The sequence below is a fragment of the Pyrgilauda ruficollis genome, unplaced genomic scaffold (assembly GCF_017590135.1).
Source record: "Pyrgilauda ruficollis isolate IOZ18807 unplaced genomic scaffold, ASM1759013v1 scaffold94, whole genome shotgun sequence".
Lineage (NCBI taxonomy): Eukaryota > Metazoa > Chordata > Aves > Passeriformes > Passeridae > Pyrgilauda > Pyrgilauda ruficollis.
This window is the reverse complement of record NW_024531488.1, coordinates 931,153-952,546: the sequence shown is the minus strand read 5'-3', so window position 1 is coordinate 952,546 and position 21,394 is coordinate 931,153. Positions and strand designations below refer to the sequence as shown.

At 40.7% G+C, this 21,394-nt stretch overlaps 1 protein-coding gene across 1 annotated transcript in view; it reads right to left on the bottom strand.

Annotated features, from left to right (window-relative positions):
* Window positions 1–14,078, bottom strand: part of MCTP1 (multiple C2 and transmembrane domain containing 1) — a 211,744-nt gene extending 197,666 nt beyond the window's left edge. The window contains exon 1 of the mRNA XM_041489448.1: window positions 13,200–14,078. Within this exon, the coding sequence (XP_041345382.1) occupies window positions 13,200–13,778 (579 nt within the window). The 5' untranslated portion in view covers window positions 13,779–14,078. The remainder of the gene's footprint in view (window positions 1–13,199) is intronic.
* Between the last annotated feature and the right edge of the window lie 7,316 nt (window positions 14,079–21,394).

Genomic DNA, 21,394 nt, shown 5'->3' with positions numbered 1-21,394 from the left:
ATGCTACTGGAATCTACAAACCAAACAGGACAGGAAACCACCGGACATGAAAAGTGAAGCGGAAAAATATTTTTAAAATAAATTTTAAAAAACCCTAAACACCAAAGAGAAAAGCAGTTACTAAATTATTAAGTTACTTATGATGACAAGGAGTATTCTGACAGAAAAGTTCACACAAGCTCTCATCAGAAGCAGATCAGGCAATTACTTCAAATAACCGGTTAAAACCACTTACTCTTTTTTGTAAGTCTTTTTCTTCCTGTGTTTCCTTGAAGCCCCAAGAATACTTCTGGAAGCACACATGTATTTGTACATATTCATAACAGCTTCTTCCTTCACACACCACTTCTTTTCCCATTCAGGTCTAAAGCCAAGGTAAATACTTTCACTTTTCTTGTAAGCAAAGAAAACTAAGATTAGCTTAAGCCTGTGGAATTGAAATTTACAAATATACTCCCAGCACTGTCTGAGTGATGTCTGTCTTGAAAGCAAAGCAGGCACAAGCTCTGCCATTCACATTCTATGCAGCAATCTGACTTCCTACTTTGGTCTGGCTCCTCAACATCAGCTGTGACCTTCAAATAAACTCAGTCTTCAAATATGCTCAATTTGAGCATATAGAAACAGGAATTCAGGCACTTAAAAGAAGTCTGAAAATGTAAGAGGAATTTCCAATATGATAAATATCTGTTTATATCACCCATAAAAATGTCCCAGTCTTCAGGGTCCTAAGTGTCTCATGAAAGTCTAGCTACCAAGGGATTATTTGAATTCTTGATTTTGCTGTTTGGTTCATCTGAAGATTTCTTTTAAAAATATTAATGTAAGAATTAAGAAAACATCCTTTTTAAAGCTTGGGGGTTTTCCCTTTCTTTTGTTTTTCTATGTGTTGACCTTAAAAAACAAACAAAAAAGAAAATACATGAAAAGTGTTTCAAGTTTGCACTTCCAATAAAGGGTCAGTGGCAAGTAGTAATTAGGTACTAATATGAAAACATTATTTACATACCAAAATTCTAAACTTCTTAACAACAAAAGCATTGTCATGTTTGGAATCCTCTGACTGCATTTATCTGTACAAAAATGTGCAAATATCTCTCATCTCTTGCAACTTATTTTATATTTTGACAATATCAGATTTTAGCCATAGAAGTTGTGAGGAGCTGCATTTTGGAAAAAGTTACTTTTTTTATAACAGCTCATTTGAGTTTAGGGTACATAGTTTTTTCCTCAGTCTATCATATCAGATTTCTTGGTCTAAATGTGTTTCAATCTATTCATTTTTAATACCACATACTTATTTTTAGGCATTTATTTTCAAGTACATCAGTCCTCCTTTCTTCTATTTCTTCCAGAAATTTTTTCCATAATGCATACTACTGAAAGGTATTGCAGAATTTTTGATTTTCAATTTCATCAATATTCCAGAATTAAATCATAAATTATACTATTTGCTATTAAAACAGACTTTTTCTCTTCTCCCATCATTTAAAAGGAAGCATTGTCACATTTTTCTATAAATTCCTTCATTTTTTCCTTGAACCTAGATTTTTAACAGATTGTGGTAGATGGGAAGTCCACCTGTCTTTACGTACGTATCCTACACTACAAAAAAATCCTGAAGTGCCAGATTGGCTGTCTTATTCATTGATAAAATAAATCCTGTGGATTTCTGCTTCTTATTCAGATATAGTGTAGGTCATAAACTTATTTCAACTGGTTTTGCTTTTGGAATTTTTCTTTTTTTTCAGCTATCTCCTTCAATTCCTTCAGGACAGCCAGAAGGAGGTCTCCTAAAGCTGCACACATAGGCCCCTGTCTCAGCATTACCGAGTTTCTATCAATACTGCTTTTGCCTTTCCTGCTCTTCTTTCTTTGCATTTTCTCTTACCAGAAATCTTGGTCTCACTTATTGTCGGGATTTCCTCTGTAGTTTATTACTTTTCCTAACTAATCTTGTCTATGTAAAACTTTCAAACAAAAAACTCTTTGTGTTGCATTAGCACATCATAAAAAGATGACTCATTTTGAACACAACCTGTACCTAGGTCAGAAATTTCTGCATCAAAGCTTATTAGAGACATAGATTTTACCAGAATCAATTGTAAGTATTCATTTAAAAAATCAAAATTCTTTATTCTTATTGGCTTTGTCCTGCTCAATGATAACATGAAAATATTATAGAGATTCAGCTTGTACTGTAAAAAACAACCAAATTTATTATCTAAATTATCAAAGCAAGATAGCAACTGTAAAAACATCTTCCCAGAACCACTCCAGCATTTCCCCCACACATCCTGTCCATAGTAGTTTTGACATATAGTGGCAGGGTCAGCAACAAATATTACACACACAATTCAATATTACAGACTGTTCTCAACCAAGAATCAAATCTCCTTGGAGTACACATCATCTTTCCATGACCCTCTGCATTATCTGCCAAGTGCACCCAGGTCCTTGAGCAAAAAAAATCCCATGGATAGCAGGCAGAACTAATCAAAACTGTTCTCCCTAACACATTTTTATATGTACCTTGGTGACTTTATAATTCCTACAGTATGTGGAGGTTTTGATTGGGCAAGGCCAGCTCAATTGATAAAGCCTTGGATGTTAACAATCAGATTACATTTGCTAAATGTAGGTCCAACCAGCCACTGCCTTCAGTGCAGTATTTAACAGTCCATTGTACCATTCAACTTTCCCATAAGGTGCTGCATGGCAGGGAGTACGATACGCACTCTCTCTGGCATAAGTGACTCTGTGAAACATCTTTAAAATTGGTTTCGTTGTCCAACTGAGTTCTTTCTGGGGTGTCATGTCACCACAGGACTTGGTCTTCAAACCCCAAGCTGGTGTTCCAGGCAGCGGTGTGAGGCACAGGGTACATCTCCAACCATCCAGTAGTTCTTTACACCACTGTAAGCACGTAACAATTGCCTTGGCTGGTTTGTATGGTGTATGACGTAATTAATCTGCCAAGCCTCCTCATATTTATGTTTCAACCATCATCCCCCCATACCACAGTGAGTTTACCTGCTTGGCCTGCTTGATTGCAGTGAATGTTTCACAGTTGTGAATAACCTGGAACATCCTGTCCACCCCGTGATCACAAGCCTATCTCTATTTTGCCGCTCTTCCCTGATAAGCTGAGGCCCATCATGCAAGAAATAATTCACTCTTATGCTGCCAGTCCAGGTCCACCTGAGACACTATAATCTTGGCAGCCCAATCCACCTGTTCATTGTTGTGATACTCTTCAGTAGCCTGACTTGTAGGTATGTAGGTATGTGTGCATCTACTCGATGTACTTTTACAGCCAAATCCTCTACCTGGCAAATGACGCCTCAACACAATTGTTCAGCTCAGATGGGTTTACCTCTGTCCTGCCAGTTGGTCTTTTTCCATTGGTGCAGCCACCCCTGCAGTGCATTTACTGTCATCCAGAAGTCAGTGCAGAGGTGCAGCGCTGGCCATTTCTCTCATTCAGCAATATCTAAAGCCAGCTGGATGGCTTTCAGCTCTGCAACCTGACTTGATGCACCTTGTCCCTCCATAGCTTCTGTGACTTGTCGTGTAGGACTCCATAACATATTTTTGATATACTCCTATAACAGAGCAGGAACCATCACAAAATAGAGCATATATTATTTTCATTTTCTGGCTGTTGATTATGTGGTGGGCCATCCACAGCACATGTTACTTCTTCCTTCCCCTCTCCTGCTAATAATCCAAAATTTTCACCTTTGGGCCAGTTCATGACAATTTCCAAGATCCCTGAGCAATGGCTGTTTCCTGTTCAAGCTTACTGGGTGGTCAGAGCAATACACTTACTCCATGTAGTATATCAGTGGCATGGGAATTCCCCTTTGCACATCCAGCCCAGCATTGGCAGTCAGAGTGCCAGGAGGAGCTGTGCTTTGGTGCCAAACACTTCTGAAACTGCTCAAACCCCTTCAATAAACTGCAAGGATCTCATTTTTAGCTAGGGTCAGTGGGCCTGATCCTTTGTATCTCTTGACTTCAGAAACCCAAGGGTCACCCTTGAGTCTCTGTGGGTAATTTTTACCAGAGGTCCAGGAAGGACCACTCTCCCTGGCTGCACTGTAGAGCATGTTTTTACATCCAGCTCTATCCTAACTGGCCCCTGGGCTACTGCATTATCCTCTCCTGTTCAACCCCCCAAACTGGATACAATTATTAATGAATTCCCAGAGGTACCACCTCAGGGCCAGGCAGAAGAGCAGCACTAAACACACATCCCAAGTGACCCTCATTGCCCTTGATGTTATAATGTCATACAGTATATCACACAGTACAGCAACAAAGCCATTCTGATCCCTTTCCCCATTCTGGAAAAGAGCACCATGAGGAACACATGCAGGAATGATATGAGTTAGGCACCACGCCCATATGCTCAGACCAAGCAATTAGGTAACCAGGGGGCTCTGTAGCTAACACAAAAAATGCTCAGATCAAAATTGTTTCCAACTGGCTCTGAATAGATAGATCTGTTGTTATCTCAGATAGATCTGTTGTTAAATCCTTTGTTTAAACATTAGTTTAAACCGAGCTGGAAATTATGCAGACAGTAACAGAAGGACAAAAGGCAGAAGTAGGTTGAGATAACCATTTACTGGCAAACAGCAATGTGATAAGAAAACAAACATTAACAGCAACAACACTAATATCACCACTATATGGAGAGGGTGATTTACATGCAAAACGCTCACTGAGTTCAACCCCAATGACTGCACCACAGTTAGAGCTGGAGCTGCTCCACCACCACATTCAATGCCTGCTCCCGGGGAAAAAGGGAACAAAATAGCAGCAATCCTCTGTGTGGTGCCAAAGCCACATTCCCCTCCTTGGCAGAAATGTAATCCCCTTACTCCTGCCCACTACGATGACAAGAATGGTGTAGCACAACAATCCCGGGGTGCCTGCAAGGCTCCAAGCTGCAACCCCTCATGGGAACTGTCAGAAGATTAACTCTGTCTTTGGCCAAAATTAGGACAACATTCTAATCCTGCTAATTCAATACATCACAAGAGGTATTATAATAATTATAAAAAACATCCCTTTGTGTCAGATTATCCACGTAACCGAACTTGTACCCATCAGTTTATAAGGCACTATAAAATGATCCTTCAGGTCCTTCCAACACAATCCACTCTGTGAATGTATGATTTTATTGGCTCAAATGACTATAGACAAAAGTAAATCAGTAACATCCAAGAAGAGCACAAATGAACAAAAACTGCTCACCACCCTTATTAATTACCTGACTTGATAAGACATAGTCTTTCTCCTCACCAAAAGAGCAGATCTCACATCTCACACTAGATGTTTTGACAGTGATGGTACATCACTGTTCCTAAGCCTTTGAAATATGAAACATCTCGCTTGCTGCCAAGGTATGAATCACCAAGAGTGTCCATATGGGTGTAGCCAAACCATGTATTCCACACCCACCTACATTACTCCTGATGAACTGTTAATGGTGGATCATTTGCAACAGCTGCTCAGTGCACACCCAATGCCAGGCTGCAAACTGGATGGTAAACCCTGAGTGGCAGGACGGCATTTCTTTGTCTTCTCATATTGACTGGCAGTTATAACAACACCCAGCCCAAGGGGGCCATCTCTGCCAGTGGGCCATAATGGCTCAACAGCCCTAATGTGCAGCTCTACCAACCTAGGTCACCAAGGACTCCAAAAGATCCGAGGACTCATGGGATTATACCAATCCATTGCAGATTTTCGCGCCCTGGGGAATGTCCTGAACATTCCTGCCTGAATCTGACCATATATAACCTGAGGCTTTGGGACTGAGAGAAGAACAACCACCACCAACGGGCATACAGAGCGGAACTCAAATTTGCACAGGACAATTGCTTTCCACAATACCACAACCATCATTTCAGCAGTCTTGCAGCTACTGCTTAAATGGACTGCAACCACCACCCCGACCAACAGGGGCCAGGTTGTACTCTGACTTTGTCAGTTTAAGACAGTGTTTCTGTACTTTCTGCCTTTATTTTAATTTTCCTATTAAATTGTAACTCCAAATTGAAATCTCTCACAAGGTATTTGTGTGGACTTAATTTCTCCTGCTAGTTTACCTTCAAACCAGCACAGTCACTTACCCCATAAGACTTTAATATATAAATACATTCTGGTATTTGTATATTCTACATATATAAGATAATTCTGGTGCACTTGCTATGGTTTGTCATCAGTTCACACTTACAGAAATACACTGAATGGAACGAACACTGAGAACACAAACTTCACATAAAAAAGTCTCCATACTGGACTAAAGGTGATCTAATTTGTCATTTCCATAAATTAAAGTCTACCATATATAAAAATTGGGGGAATTCTGCCTTCTCTTACAAGGAAGAGAAGATATTTCTTTTTTAAACTTAAAAGCTTCAGAGATTACATTATAGCTACCCTCTTAAAATTATCTAGAAGATAACACTTGTAATATCCAAGATCTAGGATAGATAATAAGATTAGAGAGGAAAAGACAAATATAGTCTTCAGATCAATTCTCAGTCATCTTGCCAAAGACCAGAAATTTATCCAAGAAGAAAGAAAAAAAAAAAAAATGACACTTGGGTCTATTAATTTGTTAGCACATAAGACAAACCAATTAAGCTAGAACATCCTACAAGACTGGGTGCTAAATTACATAGTGGCAGTTTTAAAACTGTTTTAGTAATATTTTTCTTTAAACACTATAAAGTAATTTTCTCTGCAACAATATAGTAACTGATGATAAGTCTTTTCTGCACTCAACATTTCAAAAAGAGGGAAGGAACATTTTTCAGTATTTCTTGGGGAAAAAAAAAGAGAGTCTAGTACTATAACCAAGTTTCTGTATCTGTATTTTTAAATTTTTAAAGTTCAGCACAGGTTATGAAACACAAATATGAAGTACACTAAAGTAAGAATTTTGACACAGTCACTTGAAATCCAGATAAAACCCTTGAAACTTAAGCACTTCACAGCAGAGTCACTTGTTACAAAATAAGCATTTATTTGACCTTTCAGTGCAAGGACTGTGGCAATTCCTATCGTCCAAACATCTATTATTCTCAATATAATAATTTTACAATACCTTTATATATGAGCAGTAAATGCAAAGGGTGAGGAGAAGAGGAAATTAAGTTTAAATGAGGTCATAGGTAAACAGCCACTTTAAAATAGCTAAATATTACACATGAGGATAAATACAAACTGGCCAATACTGAAAAATATGTAGCTCACTTTGAAAACTCTGCAGCTCTTTAGTTAATTAATCTGATGTCATTCAAGATATAATTAAATACAACTCTATTGTGCCATATCTTGATTTCTCTTCCAGTAATATATACACCCTGTATTAAAATACCATAAACTGACAGTCTGGTCAGATGCTGACAGAGTACAAAAAACAGACTAGTACATATCAAAATGCTGAAAGATTAACCTCTTATTAGAGATTAATATAATGAAGAATTGGGCAATTAAATTGTTAATTAAAATTAACAATTAAAGTCTTGGAGAAACAAATAGCTTTGATCAGTTGCAACAGCTGTCTTACAAGAAACAAACTTCAGCAACAGCTTTTTACTCTTGGTTGCTGTTTCTGTGTAATTTAACCAGCTCCATGGTCTTCTCACCCAGCCTAAACATTTTTTCATCTACTCATTCCCTGTGTGTCAGTGGCCACATCCCTAAAAGCAAGTGTTCTCCTGCTTTCTAAAATATTGCCCTCTCAATTTTCAGAATTATGCTGCTCTCAAATAATGTTCCAAATACCTGTACAAAACATCTGTCTCCAACTCTTTCTGTTTTGTACCAGCATTGTGTCAGGAAAAGGTAACTAATCCTTGACAGTCAGCAGTTTTCAAATTTTCTCACCACCTTCATCTTTCTCGGTGAAATTAAAGTAGCAATTAAGATCCTCTTGGGTGACATTATCTATGTAGCTTTTCATTGACATTTCAGGCTTTTGTCTTTTCTTGTTCTTTTTCCTTCTTTGGCTGGATCAATTACATACGCCAATTATAACAAACAAAATTTTTCCCTTGTGTAACTTCACTGACTCACAAGACTCTAAACCAATTATAGATTCATTCTGGTACAGGCAGAGAAACATGCATGGTATGCCAGTCTGGTCTTCATTGGCTCTGCATCCCACTCCACACTAAATTCAAATTCCCCTCTCTTCTCTTCAGGCTTTTTCCCAGCTCAATCTGTACTCCTTTCTCTTTCCCAGCATCCCAGTACAAGCCAATGCTCTTTGCCCCGAGAAAGCAACATCTCCTCATACAACCCAGCTCACTAAACTCCCCTTCTTTCTGCAGGTCCTCCTCCTGTGCCGCACAGTTCACCCTCTTAAATCTACTTTATTGACTAATAATTATCTTTATTTGTAAGAATGGGAAAGACCCTGTATCTGGATGCATCTCCAGATTTTCACTTCATCTCATCTCATCTCATCTCATCTCAATCTGTATTATATATTCTAGACCACTGTTTCCCAATCCCTGCTAATTAATGAAACAAATAGCTCCATGTGTCACAAAATTAATAACTTCCTTTCTTATGGCTAAGCAATTAGAGGTTGAGCAGCAGCCCTAGCCAGCCCCCATCTTCCCTCTGCAATAACCCCAGTGCTTTTCCACACCTCCAAGTTGTTCACATAGCCACTCACAGAACTGGAAACATTGATGGAAGGGGTTAAGAACCTGTCCACTCTTTTGGTGTAATGGATCAACCTGGACACATTTTAAGAAGTCACGAAATTACAAAATTTGTTGTTATCAGATTTGTTGTTATCTTTGAAGAAAACACACTGGAGAGAAGTGCCCACAAGAGCTCTCACTGTGACAGTCAGACTGCAGCCTGGACATCCTTTCAACCAAGAACCCTGAACCCTCTTCACGTCCACTTTTGATTCAATAGGACATATGACCAGATCCATGTTCTTTGATTAAGACAGTGAAACACCTGTAGGGTCTATATTACTGCAAATCTTAATAAACAGGGATATTTTCACCCTCCTGGTTTTTACTAAATTACTGTGACAAAATACAAGGGACATAAAACTTCTCATGCAAACCTATGTCTCATATTAAAGAAAAAGGTCATGCTGGCACAGGCACTGTCAGATAAATTTATGCTCCAGCTGGCACGGAAAGGAAAATTAAAGGGGACAAGTGGAAAAACCCTTGCCTCACTGCCTTGGGCCATGGCAGCACACTCAGGCACTGGAAGCATTGTGAGGCTCCTGGAGTGTTGTTGTCATCTCCTGTCCAGGGGACACCCCAGGAGGCTTCCATCACCATCATCTAAGTCCTTCAAGGATGCAGCACACATGTGGCTCTCAGCTACAAGGCAGTGACTGGCTGTCATGTGGAAAGTTATGAATTGGCCAAGGAAACCTGTCTCATAGTCTTTGGAAACTGGAAGAAGGATTATGTATAATTGCACATGTATTCATTTCTTTGTCCTAAAAACACACATTTACATTTCAGTTAATGTTTAAAAGAAACCTAAGTTTCCTGCCAATAAATACTTAAAATGCCCTTTCCAGAAATATTCACAGACAGCTCCAAGAAGTATTCAGTCATCACAAAGAACTAGGTTAGTATTTAACACTCAAATATAATAGGTATTGATTGCATAAGACTACACTTCTGTTTATGCCATTCTGCTCAAACCAAGATACTAATCCTATTCAATGCAACAGAAACTTTATTCAATACTGAAAAAACTAGGTCTCTGCTAGACTGTCCATGCCCAATGCAATAGTGCTATACACATTTTAATAAGTTCAAATTAAATTTAAATTGCTTGATTATGCTAAATATATGTACATTTCTTGATAACATTTTAGATTGTAAGTCTTCCCACCCACTAACTCATGCTCCCTCTCACTGATGACAACTGTATTATTTCAGCTTAAAAGCACAAAAATATTTGACTTATTGTGGGATTTTATTTCTCTCCACCATCTCCCTTATGTAGTAGATCTTTTTGTGTGCAGATTTGCTAAAAAATTCAACAGTCTTGATCCAAATGAGGCAGTAGCTTGCTCTCTATTTCAATAAAATTTTACATATGTTTTAAAAGAAGTTGCAATTTTATGTTGATTTACTTTTAGGTATTTAATCTAATTTTAATGATTCTGATATACTTTTTTTTAATCTTTGAGCATGTAAGGCTGCAATGAAAGACAATGAAAATCCAGACACTGCTGTATGTTTGTGCTGCTGTGTCCTGGCTCCATAAAAAATTGAATGGAGCTTTTAATGCTGTTTATTCCATACCACACATATCATCACTGTGGTCCCAGCAGGAAAAGTCAAGGAGCAGGAAGAGAACTGCACCGTCTTGTCTGGCTCTCTCCAGGGAGACGTACTGGGATAAGCCAAGTGGACTCAGCCCCTCTTCACCATTGTCAGTCCCTTTCCCATTCCTCTGAGCTCTGCCTTTAGGATGTGGTGCTGAAGGACAGCAATGCGAGTCCAAGACAACTACTCCAGGGAATATTAGAAAAGAGAGAGAGAAGGGGCACAAGCTCAGCTGAGCCATTCAGAGGCCAAGCCCCAGCAGAGCGAAGTGAGTGGTGACAGGGCCAGAGAAGGCTGTGCAGAACATTTTGGAGTGGTCTGAGGTGGCAGCATGGTGCAATTCAGAGGGGTTTGCTTGCCCTACTTAGACTGGGCTGGAGGGATGAGAACATTAAGCCACCAGAGCTCTCATGGCCATATTGCCTTTGTCTGAGTACATACCAGGCACTGTCTTTGGGAAGCACTTTTTCTTTTGTTCCCAGTGATAAATGCCCTTTCGTGGGTGGGACACTCTCTTTTTATATACTTTTCTCACTACTGATATTGCTGTGGTTATTGTGATTTTAGTAAATTGTTCTTTTAACTCATAATCTCTTACTATCTCTCCAGTGTCAGAAGGCACAGGGGGAAAGGGAACAGCTTGCTTGGAGGTTGGTTCCCTGCAGCTGTTAAAAGCAGCACGTGCTGTACGTAAACCTTGGATTTGAAAAATGAAAATTATTCCAAACTCATGCTACCAGATGTGTAATCCCAAATCCTCAGAAGGGTGTAAAGGCCGTGACTGAGGTTAGGCCCTGGGGTGCAGCCTGTAAGCGTGCAAAACTTGACTCCTGAGGTACACTGAAATGGAAATTCCAGCTGCTCATAGTGGAAGGTCCTTGCTCTGTTAACACATCACTGAAGCATACCAGGCGTACTTGAAGACGATCAACAATGCTTTATAGTTGGAGTCTTACTTCCCCAAATATCCTATAACTCAATGAAGCTGGTGAATTAAACTAGATTTAATAACCCAAGTAAGATTATACTTTAGAGTTGAGAAAAGCAGTGAATGTGCTTATTATAAAATAGCAGAAAAGCTATTCTGTTTCAGATCATCCCTCTGAAACAAACAAAATCAGCAGCTCTGCAAACTTCATCAATGCACAAGCAAGGTCTTTTATTATCAAAACCAGCAAGTCTGGTGTCCAGGCACAGCCCAAATTAATACTAGAAAACACTTGGAGGAATTGGTCATAATCCTGCTAATTTAAAATAAGTGTTAGAAAGCCTAAAGTGATTTGATTTAGCAGTATTCTTTCCAAATGCTATGACTGTACCTTGTTCTGAAGAAGAGTAATGCCCTCACAACTAAAAAGCATTCGACTTGTTTTGTAAACAAACATTTACAATTCTTTACTAAACGTAACAGCAGAACAACACTGAAGAAAGTCACACATTTTCATATTGCTAGATGCAGCAGTCTTTAAAGCAGAAGAATGTTCTGTTGTCTTAAACAATAGTACTGAAATATTCAAAATATGCAATACATTCTTGTGAGTCAGCGGTTTGGGGAAGAAGGGATTCACTACTGCAGGGAAATGCCCACTTTATAGACACCTGTCACAATAATCCCACCTCAATAAGCAATGATCTAAACCATTTACAAGTACTATACAAGAGATAACCACAGTAGTTTCCAGTCAGGCCAGTGATTACAAGCAAAGCAACCCCATGACAAAGTTAAGTCTAGGTCCCATATTTGTGAAGACGAACTCCTTTGAATTCTGCAGAGGAAGATTAAAGTACCACTGACCTTAAGGTACACTTGCAAATAGCTGCAGAAGTACTGTCATTCTTCATTAGCATAGGTACTGCTCTGGCAGCAGCCAAATGCATTTACACAGCCTGTTTTTGACAACACACAGAGCATGTCTTTTACTTCAGCTACTCATTTGTCCCTGATTATGACCTAAGACAATTTATAATAATATGCATTAGTCAGTTTTTCCTGAGAAAGGTGGATGACTTACTTGTAGAATTACACAAGATCCAAAAGTCCTCATATATTTTGCACTTTTCTTGCAGTTAATTTACTCCAAGATTCAGCAGTCCCTTTCAACAGTAGCTTCACCAGGCAATTTAAAAACTGACAGTTGGAAGAGTTATGGCTTTGTTTACTGCCTTCTCCCAACAACCAGAACGAGTCTCATAGACTGAACTGACAGCTGCATGAGACAGTACCCAGCCAATAATTACCTACAATCTAGTAAATGTGTACTAGTGGTTGTCGTTTGTGTGTCTTGCAGAAATCAAAAGACACAGTAATTAAAATCTGCATAACCAAACAAGGAAAAAAGCCGAGGTCACCTGAGGAAAAGCCGTGCTGCATGCGTTAAGAGCAGACACCAGCTCTCACAGGGCTGCGAGGCGTGAGAGCGAGAGAAGCCTAACTCCAGCCTCCGAGACACCTTTCCTCTGCATGGTTTATGCAATGGAGGTTTGAGAGAGGTCGCTCCTGCAGCGGAGCAGGAGCAGGCTGGCAGCGGTGCTCCCACGGCTCAGGCCCGCGACACCGCCTGTCACGGCGTGCTGGGGGAATGCAGGGCTGGCGGGATGCGGGCGGGACCCGAGCCGTTCCCTCCTTAGGCGAAGGGCACTCTTCAATAGCGAGCGAGCGAGCGGGAGGAGCGCTGAGACTCAGCCGTCCTCCGCCTCACCTCAGCTCCCTTCTCCAGCGGTCGCCCTCCCACCTCTCCTTACCTCAGTTCCCTTCCCACCTCCTTTCCTCTCTCCTGGGATTACCAGCCCTCCCGCTCAACCTCCCCACCCGACACTGTAGGCAGAGACGCGATGCGGGCCGGCCCTCACCGCGCTGCTGTCGCCGTCCTCCGTCCGCTGGTCCTGGATGCTGCCGGCGGCGGGCGAGCCCTGCAGCAGCTGCTCCAGGCAGGCGGTGCTGGGCAGCGAGGAGCTCTTCTGGTGGGACAGGTGCGCCCCGGGCCGGCGCCCCTCCCTGCCACCCGCTGGCCCCTCACAGCCGGCGGCGGGCTCCGGCCGGCGGCCGGGCGGCGGCCCCTTGCCTTGGGGAAGCAGGTGCTCCCGCAGGCGGCGCAGGGCGGAGCCGGACTCGCCGGCCGGCTCCAGCGGCTCGGCGGCAGAGCAGCATAGGTTGGGCTGGGAGGACGAAAAGACGCGGTCTAGCACGTGCCGCCGTCGCTTGAAGCCACTCCACTTGCCACCGGGCTGGAGGTCCCCCTTGCTGCCGGCCGGCGGCGGCAGAGCGAGGGGCTCCGCAGTGCGGCGCTCGGCTGCTGCCGGCCCGCCGCCGCTCCGGCCCTTGCCCCCCAGCTGCAGGTTCTTCCACAGCCGGGCCTGGAAGGAAACCGCCGGCTCTGCTTCGCTGGGCTTCTCTCCCGTGCTCACTCGGGGCTCTTTGCCCGGCTCCATCCTTCTCCTCCTGCGACGGGGGCGGCGGTGGCGGCAGCAGCAGCAGAGCCCGCCGGAGCCTGCCGCCCTCTCTCCGGTGCGGGGCGGACCGAAACGGAGCGGCGCCCGCTGCCGGAACGAGCGCAGGGCTCCGCCGCACCGCCCTCCGCTCAGCGTGGCGCGTCCGAGGGAAGATGGTGCTGCAGCCGTGAGGCTGAAGATAAAGGAAGGACGAAGCTGCCACCCTGGCCCATCTGGGCAGAAAGTTTGCCACCCTAAGCCCACCACCACCCTGGGTGGTCCCTCAGTGGCGGCGGGCGGCGCGAAGCCCAGCAAAAAACGTTATCGGCGAGGCGCAGGGGGAGCAGCGGCTCGCATACAGATAGTGCGGCAATGCACATGAGGACTTGGCAGGAGAGGTTCGCCCTGCCCTCCTCCCCACTTGTTTCCTGCGGTGCAGACGGCCTCCCCGTACGGGATTGTGGGAGGGCGCGCGCCCCGGAGGCCGCGAGCGGCGGAGCGTGGGCGCCCCGGTGCTGCGGTCTCCGTGGGGCCGGGAAACACCCCGATCCTCGGGTGAAGGTGGGAATGTGAGGCGGCTCCCTGTCCAGCGGGCATCATCCCCGACCCGCAGTAACTTTGTGGAGGGAAGGTTCAGTGGGATTTCCTCATGAATGTACAGAAAGCGCTGCGGGAAATGCGTGCCTCGTCACTGGCCCTGTCCTTCGGCAGCGGTGGGTGCTGAGTGCAGAGCCCGGCCCGGCAGGACCCGCCGGGTATGGCGGGAACAAACCCTCAGCTCGTCTGCCGTTCTCGTCTTTTTTAAATTAAAGGAAACGTTTTCTTATCACAGCATGCTGTACTAGTAGTCACATCACCGTATTTTTGGATGTTTCTGTGGTTTCAGAAAAAATCTTTTGCGTTTCATGAAACAAACAAGTAAAATAAATATTCTTGTGAGCCATACCTTTGTGCAGTGTACTTTCGGTTTCATTTAAAAGGACACTTCTCACAATAGAGGATTTGGCCTCCTATATTCAACTTCCCCAATAAAGTTTGCAACCAGGCATTTGACAGTACAACTTTTGCTGAACAGAATGTGAGGAAAATTAAAAATACTGAGATAAAATGGGTGCTTCCAAATCATCAGGGCCTTGGGAATTCAATCTACAATATTTGAGAAAATAGCCAAAATAGCCTCTGAACCGCTGGTGGTTATTTCTGAGGAGTCCTGCCAATTAAGTGACATTTTAGGACCAGAAAAAAGCCAAAGATAGTAATAGAAAAAAGAATAAACCAAAAAGTTTTAAGATAGATAATTACAGACAAGTAACTGATTTTGATCCTTCTAAGTGAATCCAAATAATCAGCTTCTAACTACCTGAAAGCAAAAGCATGAAGTAGCAAAGCTCAAATGGGTCAAGGTCTGGAGGAAGCTTATGTGTCCAAATGTCTAAGTTGACATCTTTAGATCAAATAAAGAATTTGCTAAAATGAAAACTCTTTTTAAAAGATTTGTTTCTTGTAAATAATGAGTTTACTCAATGAGCAGGAATCAAAAAAATAATTGTATTCACCAGCTACACTGGGGACAGTGAAAAAGGATGAAATATATTTCAGTATATTTATCTGCCTTGTGTTTGACTCTTTTTATTTCCACCTTATACTCAAAACAAAATAAGCAGCTTTTCAGACAGATTTTTAGTTAGTGATGACTCTTCACAAAACCAGCTGATATAGGAAGACTACAACAGTGTATTCAGAAGATCTTACTTTACTAAATATACTGAACTACTCTCATAACTTTAAATGACTGTTGTTTTATCCAGTGATCACATCTTCCTATTAAAAGGGACCAGAAATTTGTTGTTTGTATAGACATATTCCCTTCAGCAACTAATCTTGGAAGTAAATGGGAGTTTGTAGTCTGGGAGGAGTGTACACAAGCCTTCATGTGGCTTGTGTTGTGTTTTTACAATGCATTCGTTGAGTGGTTTCAAGTATCGTACTGACAGGCCTCCTGATTATTTTTCCACAAAAGCCAGCATGAACTTTCCTTACATTAAAATTGTATCATTACCAAATCTGTACAACCTGCCTCCTTTTTATCCAACCAGCAAATGGATTTGCTTACAAAGAAAAGGGTCAAACTATCTTCACCTGTTCAGTTGCAAAAACACTAATTGTCCTCGGGGCAAAATCTCTCTGGGCTGACAAGATGGTAAATGGCTATGCTGCAACAGGCAGAGTGGGATTATTCTAAAATTAATTCAGATCAGGTCACCATAAGCAGTTTTACAACACTGTGAGTCATTCTGCACATTGAATTACTTGAGCTATATTCATTTGTTAAAGTTGAAACAGAATTTGGCAGAAAGATCACAGCAAAACCTCAAGCTACATTCAAACAGAAATCTCAACACTTAGTAACGTGGATTTAACACCTGTACAGATGAGAACAATACTTCTAAAAACACAGATAAACATTTATTAGCCTTATAAACAAGGATATCTGAAAATATTTCTTTGTGCCGTATTGCTTCAGTATTTTGAAAGCTAAAATAAAACAGGACAACGGTGACAGTAAAAAAAATTATTTGGTATTTCAAACTGAAACCCCAGGAGATCAAGAATATCTTCTTTATTTCCAGCATATATGTCAAAAAGGAACTATACATGTCAAAAAGGAACTATACATGTCAAAAAGGAAGAACATTTTCTGAGGAAGGCAGCTATCAGTCCCCTCAGAACTATATTTATATATATATATGTATGTCATTACTTTTAAGTAGTTTAAACTTATAAAACAAATGTGCCATTCAAAGATAAGCACTGTGCATTTTTTTTAAAACACTTTCTAACACTTTTGCCTATGACCCAAAGCCCCAAATTTCTCCAGTGCTTTAGATCAAATAAAATTTTTGGTTTGGTTTTGCTTATTCCTTGAAAAAGTAAGAAGTTGCTATGTTGCTTCTGATATTTAGGTCATTATATATGTGTATCCATATTTAGAAATATACTTAACTTTTTAGTTAACTCCTCTGTTTGAAACACCCTTCCTTTTCCCATCATTCAGAATACAGCAAAGATGGTAATATTTTGAAATACATACCAGACATATATGGAGATGATATTTGTTTAAAGATGGCCTTAGGCTCAAAGACTGAGCATGATTATGATCTCAGCCTGGAACCACATTTTTAACTCCATTTGCATGTTATTTTGCCTTGTTCTTTCTCAATGTTTCTTCAGCCTGAATCATTATAGATTTGTGTTTCCTTTTTTTAATCAGAGTTATGTTTCAGATCTATAACACAATTTTTAAGTATAGCCTCAAATGTTGTGTTTTGCTTGTCTTTTTCTCCACAATAGCAATGGAACATTGGCATCCCACTAATGAAATTCAGGTCTCAGCATGATGAACACTATCTCAGATGACTTCTCCCAAGCTGCTGTAAGCAAGTTTCACATTTTCAAGACAAACATATACTCTTTAACTCTTCTTGTCAATGGTTATTTTCACCTGAAATCTTCTAACTGATTTTCAGCATGAGACAAGAAATGCATTAGAACATTGAGAGCTTTGAAATTTTGAAAGTATTTAAACTGTGTCATATGATCTTCAGGCAAACTTAGCTATAAACAGTATTATAAATTCTATCTTCACCCACAAGTACACAATAATGAGTACATTTCTTCTTTAATTTTATACAGATAATAATGCTCCTTCCACATAGGGCTCCTCTAATGTGATTAAACATAGCATCTCACAAATCCAGTTGCAGCTTAGCTCTGCAAAATGCTTCATTGCTTTAATGTAGTTTTGAGTATTTTTAACCAGCTGTCGAATTTTTTGGGCAATATGGATTCAGCCATTAATCTAGGATAGTTCAAGCTTCAAAATGTTTTTCTGAAGCAGGAGGACTTTTATGAAAGTACCGTGAAGATTATAAGTTGCACTGTTATGAAAAGTTGATTCAATTTACTGGAGACTGATTTCCCTTCCTTGTACATCTTTGTCTCTAGTATTTTAACCATATTGCTAGCTTTCTGCTCATGTTCTTTAGCTATTTGTTTGACTGTTGTTTTTGATCCCTGACACAGTTCTTCTAATGACATTTACAGGAAGGTCTAGTGCAGCTTCTGGGAATAAAGGAAAGTAAAATCCAAGTCACAGAGCTCAGCACTGGTCTATATAAGCCACGTGCAGCACTTCAAAACACGTAGTGAGCCCACATTCCAGTCTACACACAACAGTAGGAAATCTAGCAAGCCATTCTCACAGCTGATGCCCCTAAGCATCAAGATCTGGCACTCCTGATGTTTGCAGACGTTCCACCTTCAGAAAGGGAAAGAACAGGGAGTAATGGCTTTAAACTGAAAGACAATAGATTAGATTAGTTTTTGGTACGAAATTCTTCACAGGAGCAGGCTGCCCAGAGAAGCTATGGATGCCCCAGCCCTAAAAATGTTCAAATCAGACTGGAAGAGTCTCTGGTCTGGTGGGAAGTGTGTCTGCTCGTAGCAGGGAGTTGGAACAAGATGACCCTTAAGGTCCTTTCCAGCCCAACCATTCTATGAATCTGTGATTCAGATTGCACCATTGAACATACAGCTCTTTTTTAAAAAAATTCGTTCTGGCCCAGTTTTTCATCATCAATATTAGTACTAAATACAAGTAATGTTAGGGTTAAATTGTAGTATTAATTTAAAATTTTCAGTGTGAATCTTTTTGGTAGTAGTCCCTGACAGCTTTCCCATCTCTGTTGGAGCATCACCAGTGGTGAACCTTTTTCCATTCCTGCTATTTCTTTCAAGTGTCTCCTGTTGATGCTGTAAAGATGTATGAGGAACTGAATATGTACACCAACTATTGCAATACCCAGAACGTTTACTGATCTTTACACTTAACCTATGTTTATTTCAACTGTCACTGAATGAATTTGGAGAGAATGATTTTTTTTCCTTTCTTAACTTTTTACTTAATCACAGATTATCTCTGCTTAAAATCGTTTCCCCTTCCAACAGCATTCTATGCTCTCAATATCCAAAGGAGATATAAGCATTATGGCACTTTTCCTTTAATATTGCTGACATTTAAAATTGCCTCTCAATTCTGCAAGTGGCACTACATTGCAATGAGCAATTTCAACATTTGAAATGAAGGCTCATGTGATCTCCTTCATTTCCTCCTCATCCTGGCACTGGCATAAGGAGGAGCAGGAAAGGAAAAGGTTGATTGGAGAATCATTTGGAGCTTGCATATATATATATATAAGAAATCTGAATCACACGGTCTTTTGTGTTCTTTCATCAAACTGTTGAGCTCCTTTAAATATAATTTCATATAAATTTCTACTGTTTCCCCCTGTTGTTTGACCTCAAATTTCTCTCTTTACTGCATTTCAATCTGAATATTCCATGATCTGACATTATACTAGGCCTGGACCTGCCTTGTTTATGTACCCATTTGCTCTGCATCTCCCAAAGTTAATTGCTGCCTTTTTCCTAAAAACCCCTTTACTGCTTCCTTATGGGTACCCAGGATTTTCTAAGACACATTATTATTTTAAATACATATTTTTCCTCTCTTTTGCAAAACTTCTGTTCTTGGAAAACCATTGTCTGCGTTTCTACTGCCTGCTGTTTCTGAGTTTCTTCAAACAGGTGTGAATTTAGCAGCTACATGACATAGCTTCTACAAACTATAAATCTAATTGTATATAGCTGGCTGATTTTTTCCACTGAGTGATATTCTTTAAGCTGTTTCCCTGTCTGAAGACATTGAAAGCTATCTGGTATGGAATTCAAAAATACCTTGTTTCTTAATTTTAACTGAAAGTTTTAGTGCCTATTTTATCTGCAAGTTCAGCTTTCTTGTTATAGCTGCCTATGAAGTTACCCAAATAAAATATCACTTGGCTGTTTCTGTCCTTATGTTTTTTTTTTTTTTTTTGTTGTTGTTGTTGTTGTTGTTGTTTTTGTTTTTGTTTTTGTTTTTGTTTTTTTCAATTTGGCTGTCTCCATACTTATTTCTTTGGGTTTTTTTCCCAAATTTCTGGCAGCTCTGAGAATCAAAAGAGATATCTGTAACTGTGTAACTACACTCTTATTGAATGTCCTCTAATGACGTTTCTGCTTTGATGTATCCATTCAACTGCAATCTTATTTGACCGCCACCTTTCAGGCTTTGAGAAACTTTGTTTCAAACCACAGTGTCCCCTTATTGGTGATTCAGAGAGACGAGGACAGGTGACTGGTTATCAGAATCCAGATTTTCTGTGGGATACGTATGCTTCTATACCATTCTAGGAAGCCTAGTAATTTTTTTACTGCAATGATTGGGTTAATCATCACACAAACTAACTCATACATTTTTGCAACATCTCTTCTACTTGCAGAAATTGATTCAAGCTTCTTCCCTGTTACCAGTCTGTTCCAATCCTCTTGTAATTTTCAAAGCTCTGTTTGTTCTTGCCAAGGCATTCTGGTTATCAATTTTTTTTATGCTAATCAGTTCCAAATTACTCTCTCTCTTTGCAACAACAGCCCATTGTACCAGTTGTAGAGTAAGAAGATTTTAACCATAGCCCCAATATTCTGATATTTGACATGACAAAGCTACCATTGTCTTTTTATCTGTCATCTACAAAATCCTCCTCAGTATTAGGACCCATCTTTGTACTTTGTAGCTGTCATTACTAATTTATTCACTACTATGATCTTCTCTCTCTCTTTTTTTTTTTTTTTTTTCCCCTTTAAAAATATTTGGGTATTGTGTTTTGTGTTATTTTATTTTATTTTATTTTATTTTATTTTATTTTATTTTATTTTATTTTATTTTTTTATTTTTATTTTGTTCTGGCTCCCAGAACAATCCCTTGGCAAAAGTTACTGATGCCACTGTTGTATTGCTATTCACATAGCCACAGAGCCTATGCTTGGGCAGTTTCCTGAGATTACCTTGCTGCTTTTCTGTTCTCCCTATTCTTTACATCTTTCAGAGCTGCTCATCACCTGCATGCTGGATAAATGACAAGACCATCTGCTGCCATTCTTTGGTCTGCATCCATTATCCATCTCCCTTGTAGCTGCATTAATCCAAACATAAAGCACATTTGGGAATGGAGGAAGGAATAAAAGAACTGTTCCTACCAACTAAGTCCTTATGAGCACCACATCCACTGATCCACTCTGACCACATTGGTCCCTGCTGCTATCACATAACCTGTGAATTTGGAATGATGAAAGGAGAAATAGCTCAGAGCACATATTCTGCCCCCAGACACCAGTGAAGGCAAATGATAAATTTTTCCCTTAATGCTCAAAGAGTGACAAGAATGCGTGCTAGTCTCCCTGAGCTCTGCTAATGCTGTGGTGGACATGTCAGCAGTGACAGAAGGCCAGGTCTGTAGACATGAGACATGCCACTTTGACTGCCCTCGGATAAGACAGCATCCTGTATCAGTGGTGCTGCTTCTGGTGCACAGGTTCCATGCCAGCAGGTGCCAGCAGTGCACACTGTGCAGTACAAACAGCACAGGTTCGAGGAGGCTTTCATCCAAAGGTGCTCCACTTTGCTCTCCTACCTGCTAATAAAAGTACAGAGTGGACCCCAGACTTCTTAGTCACTGCTT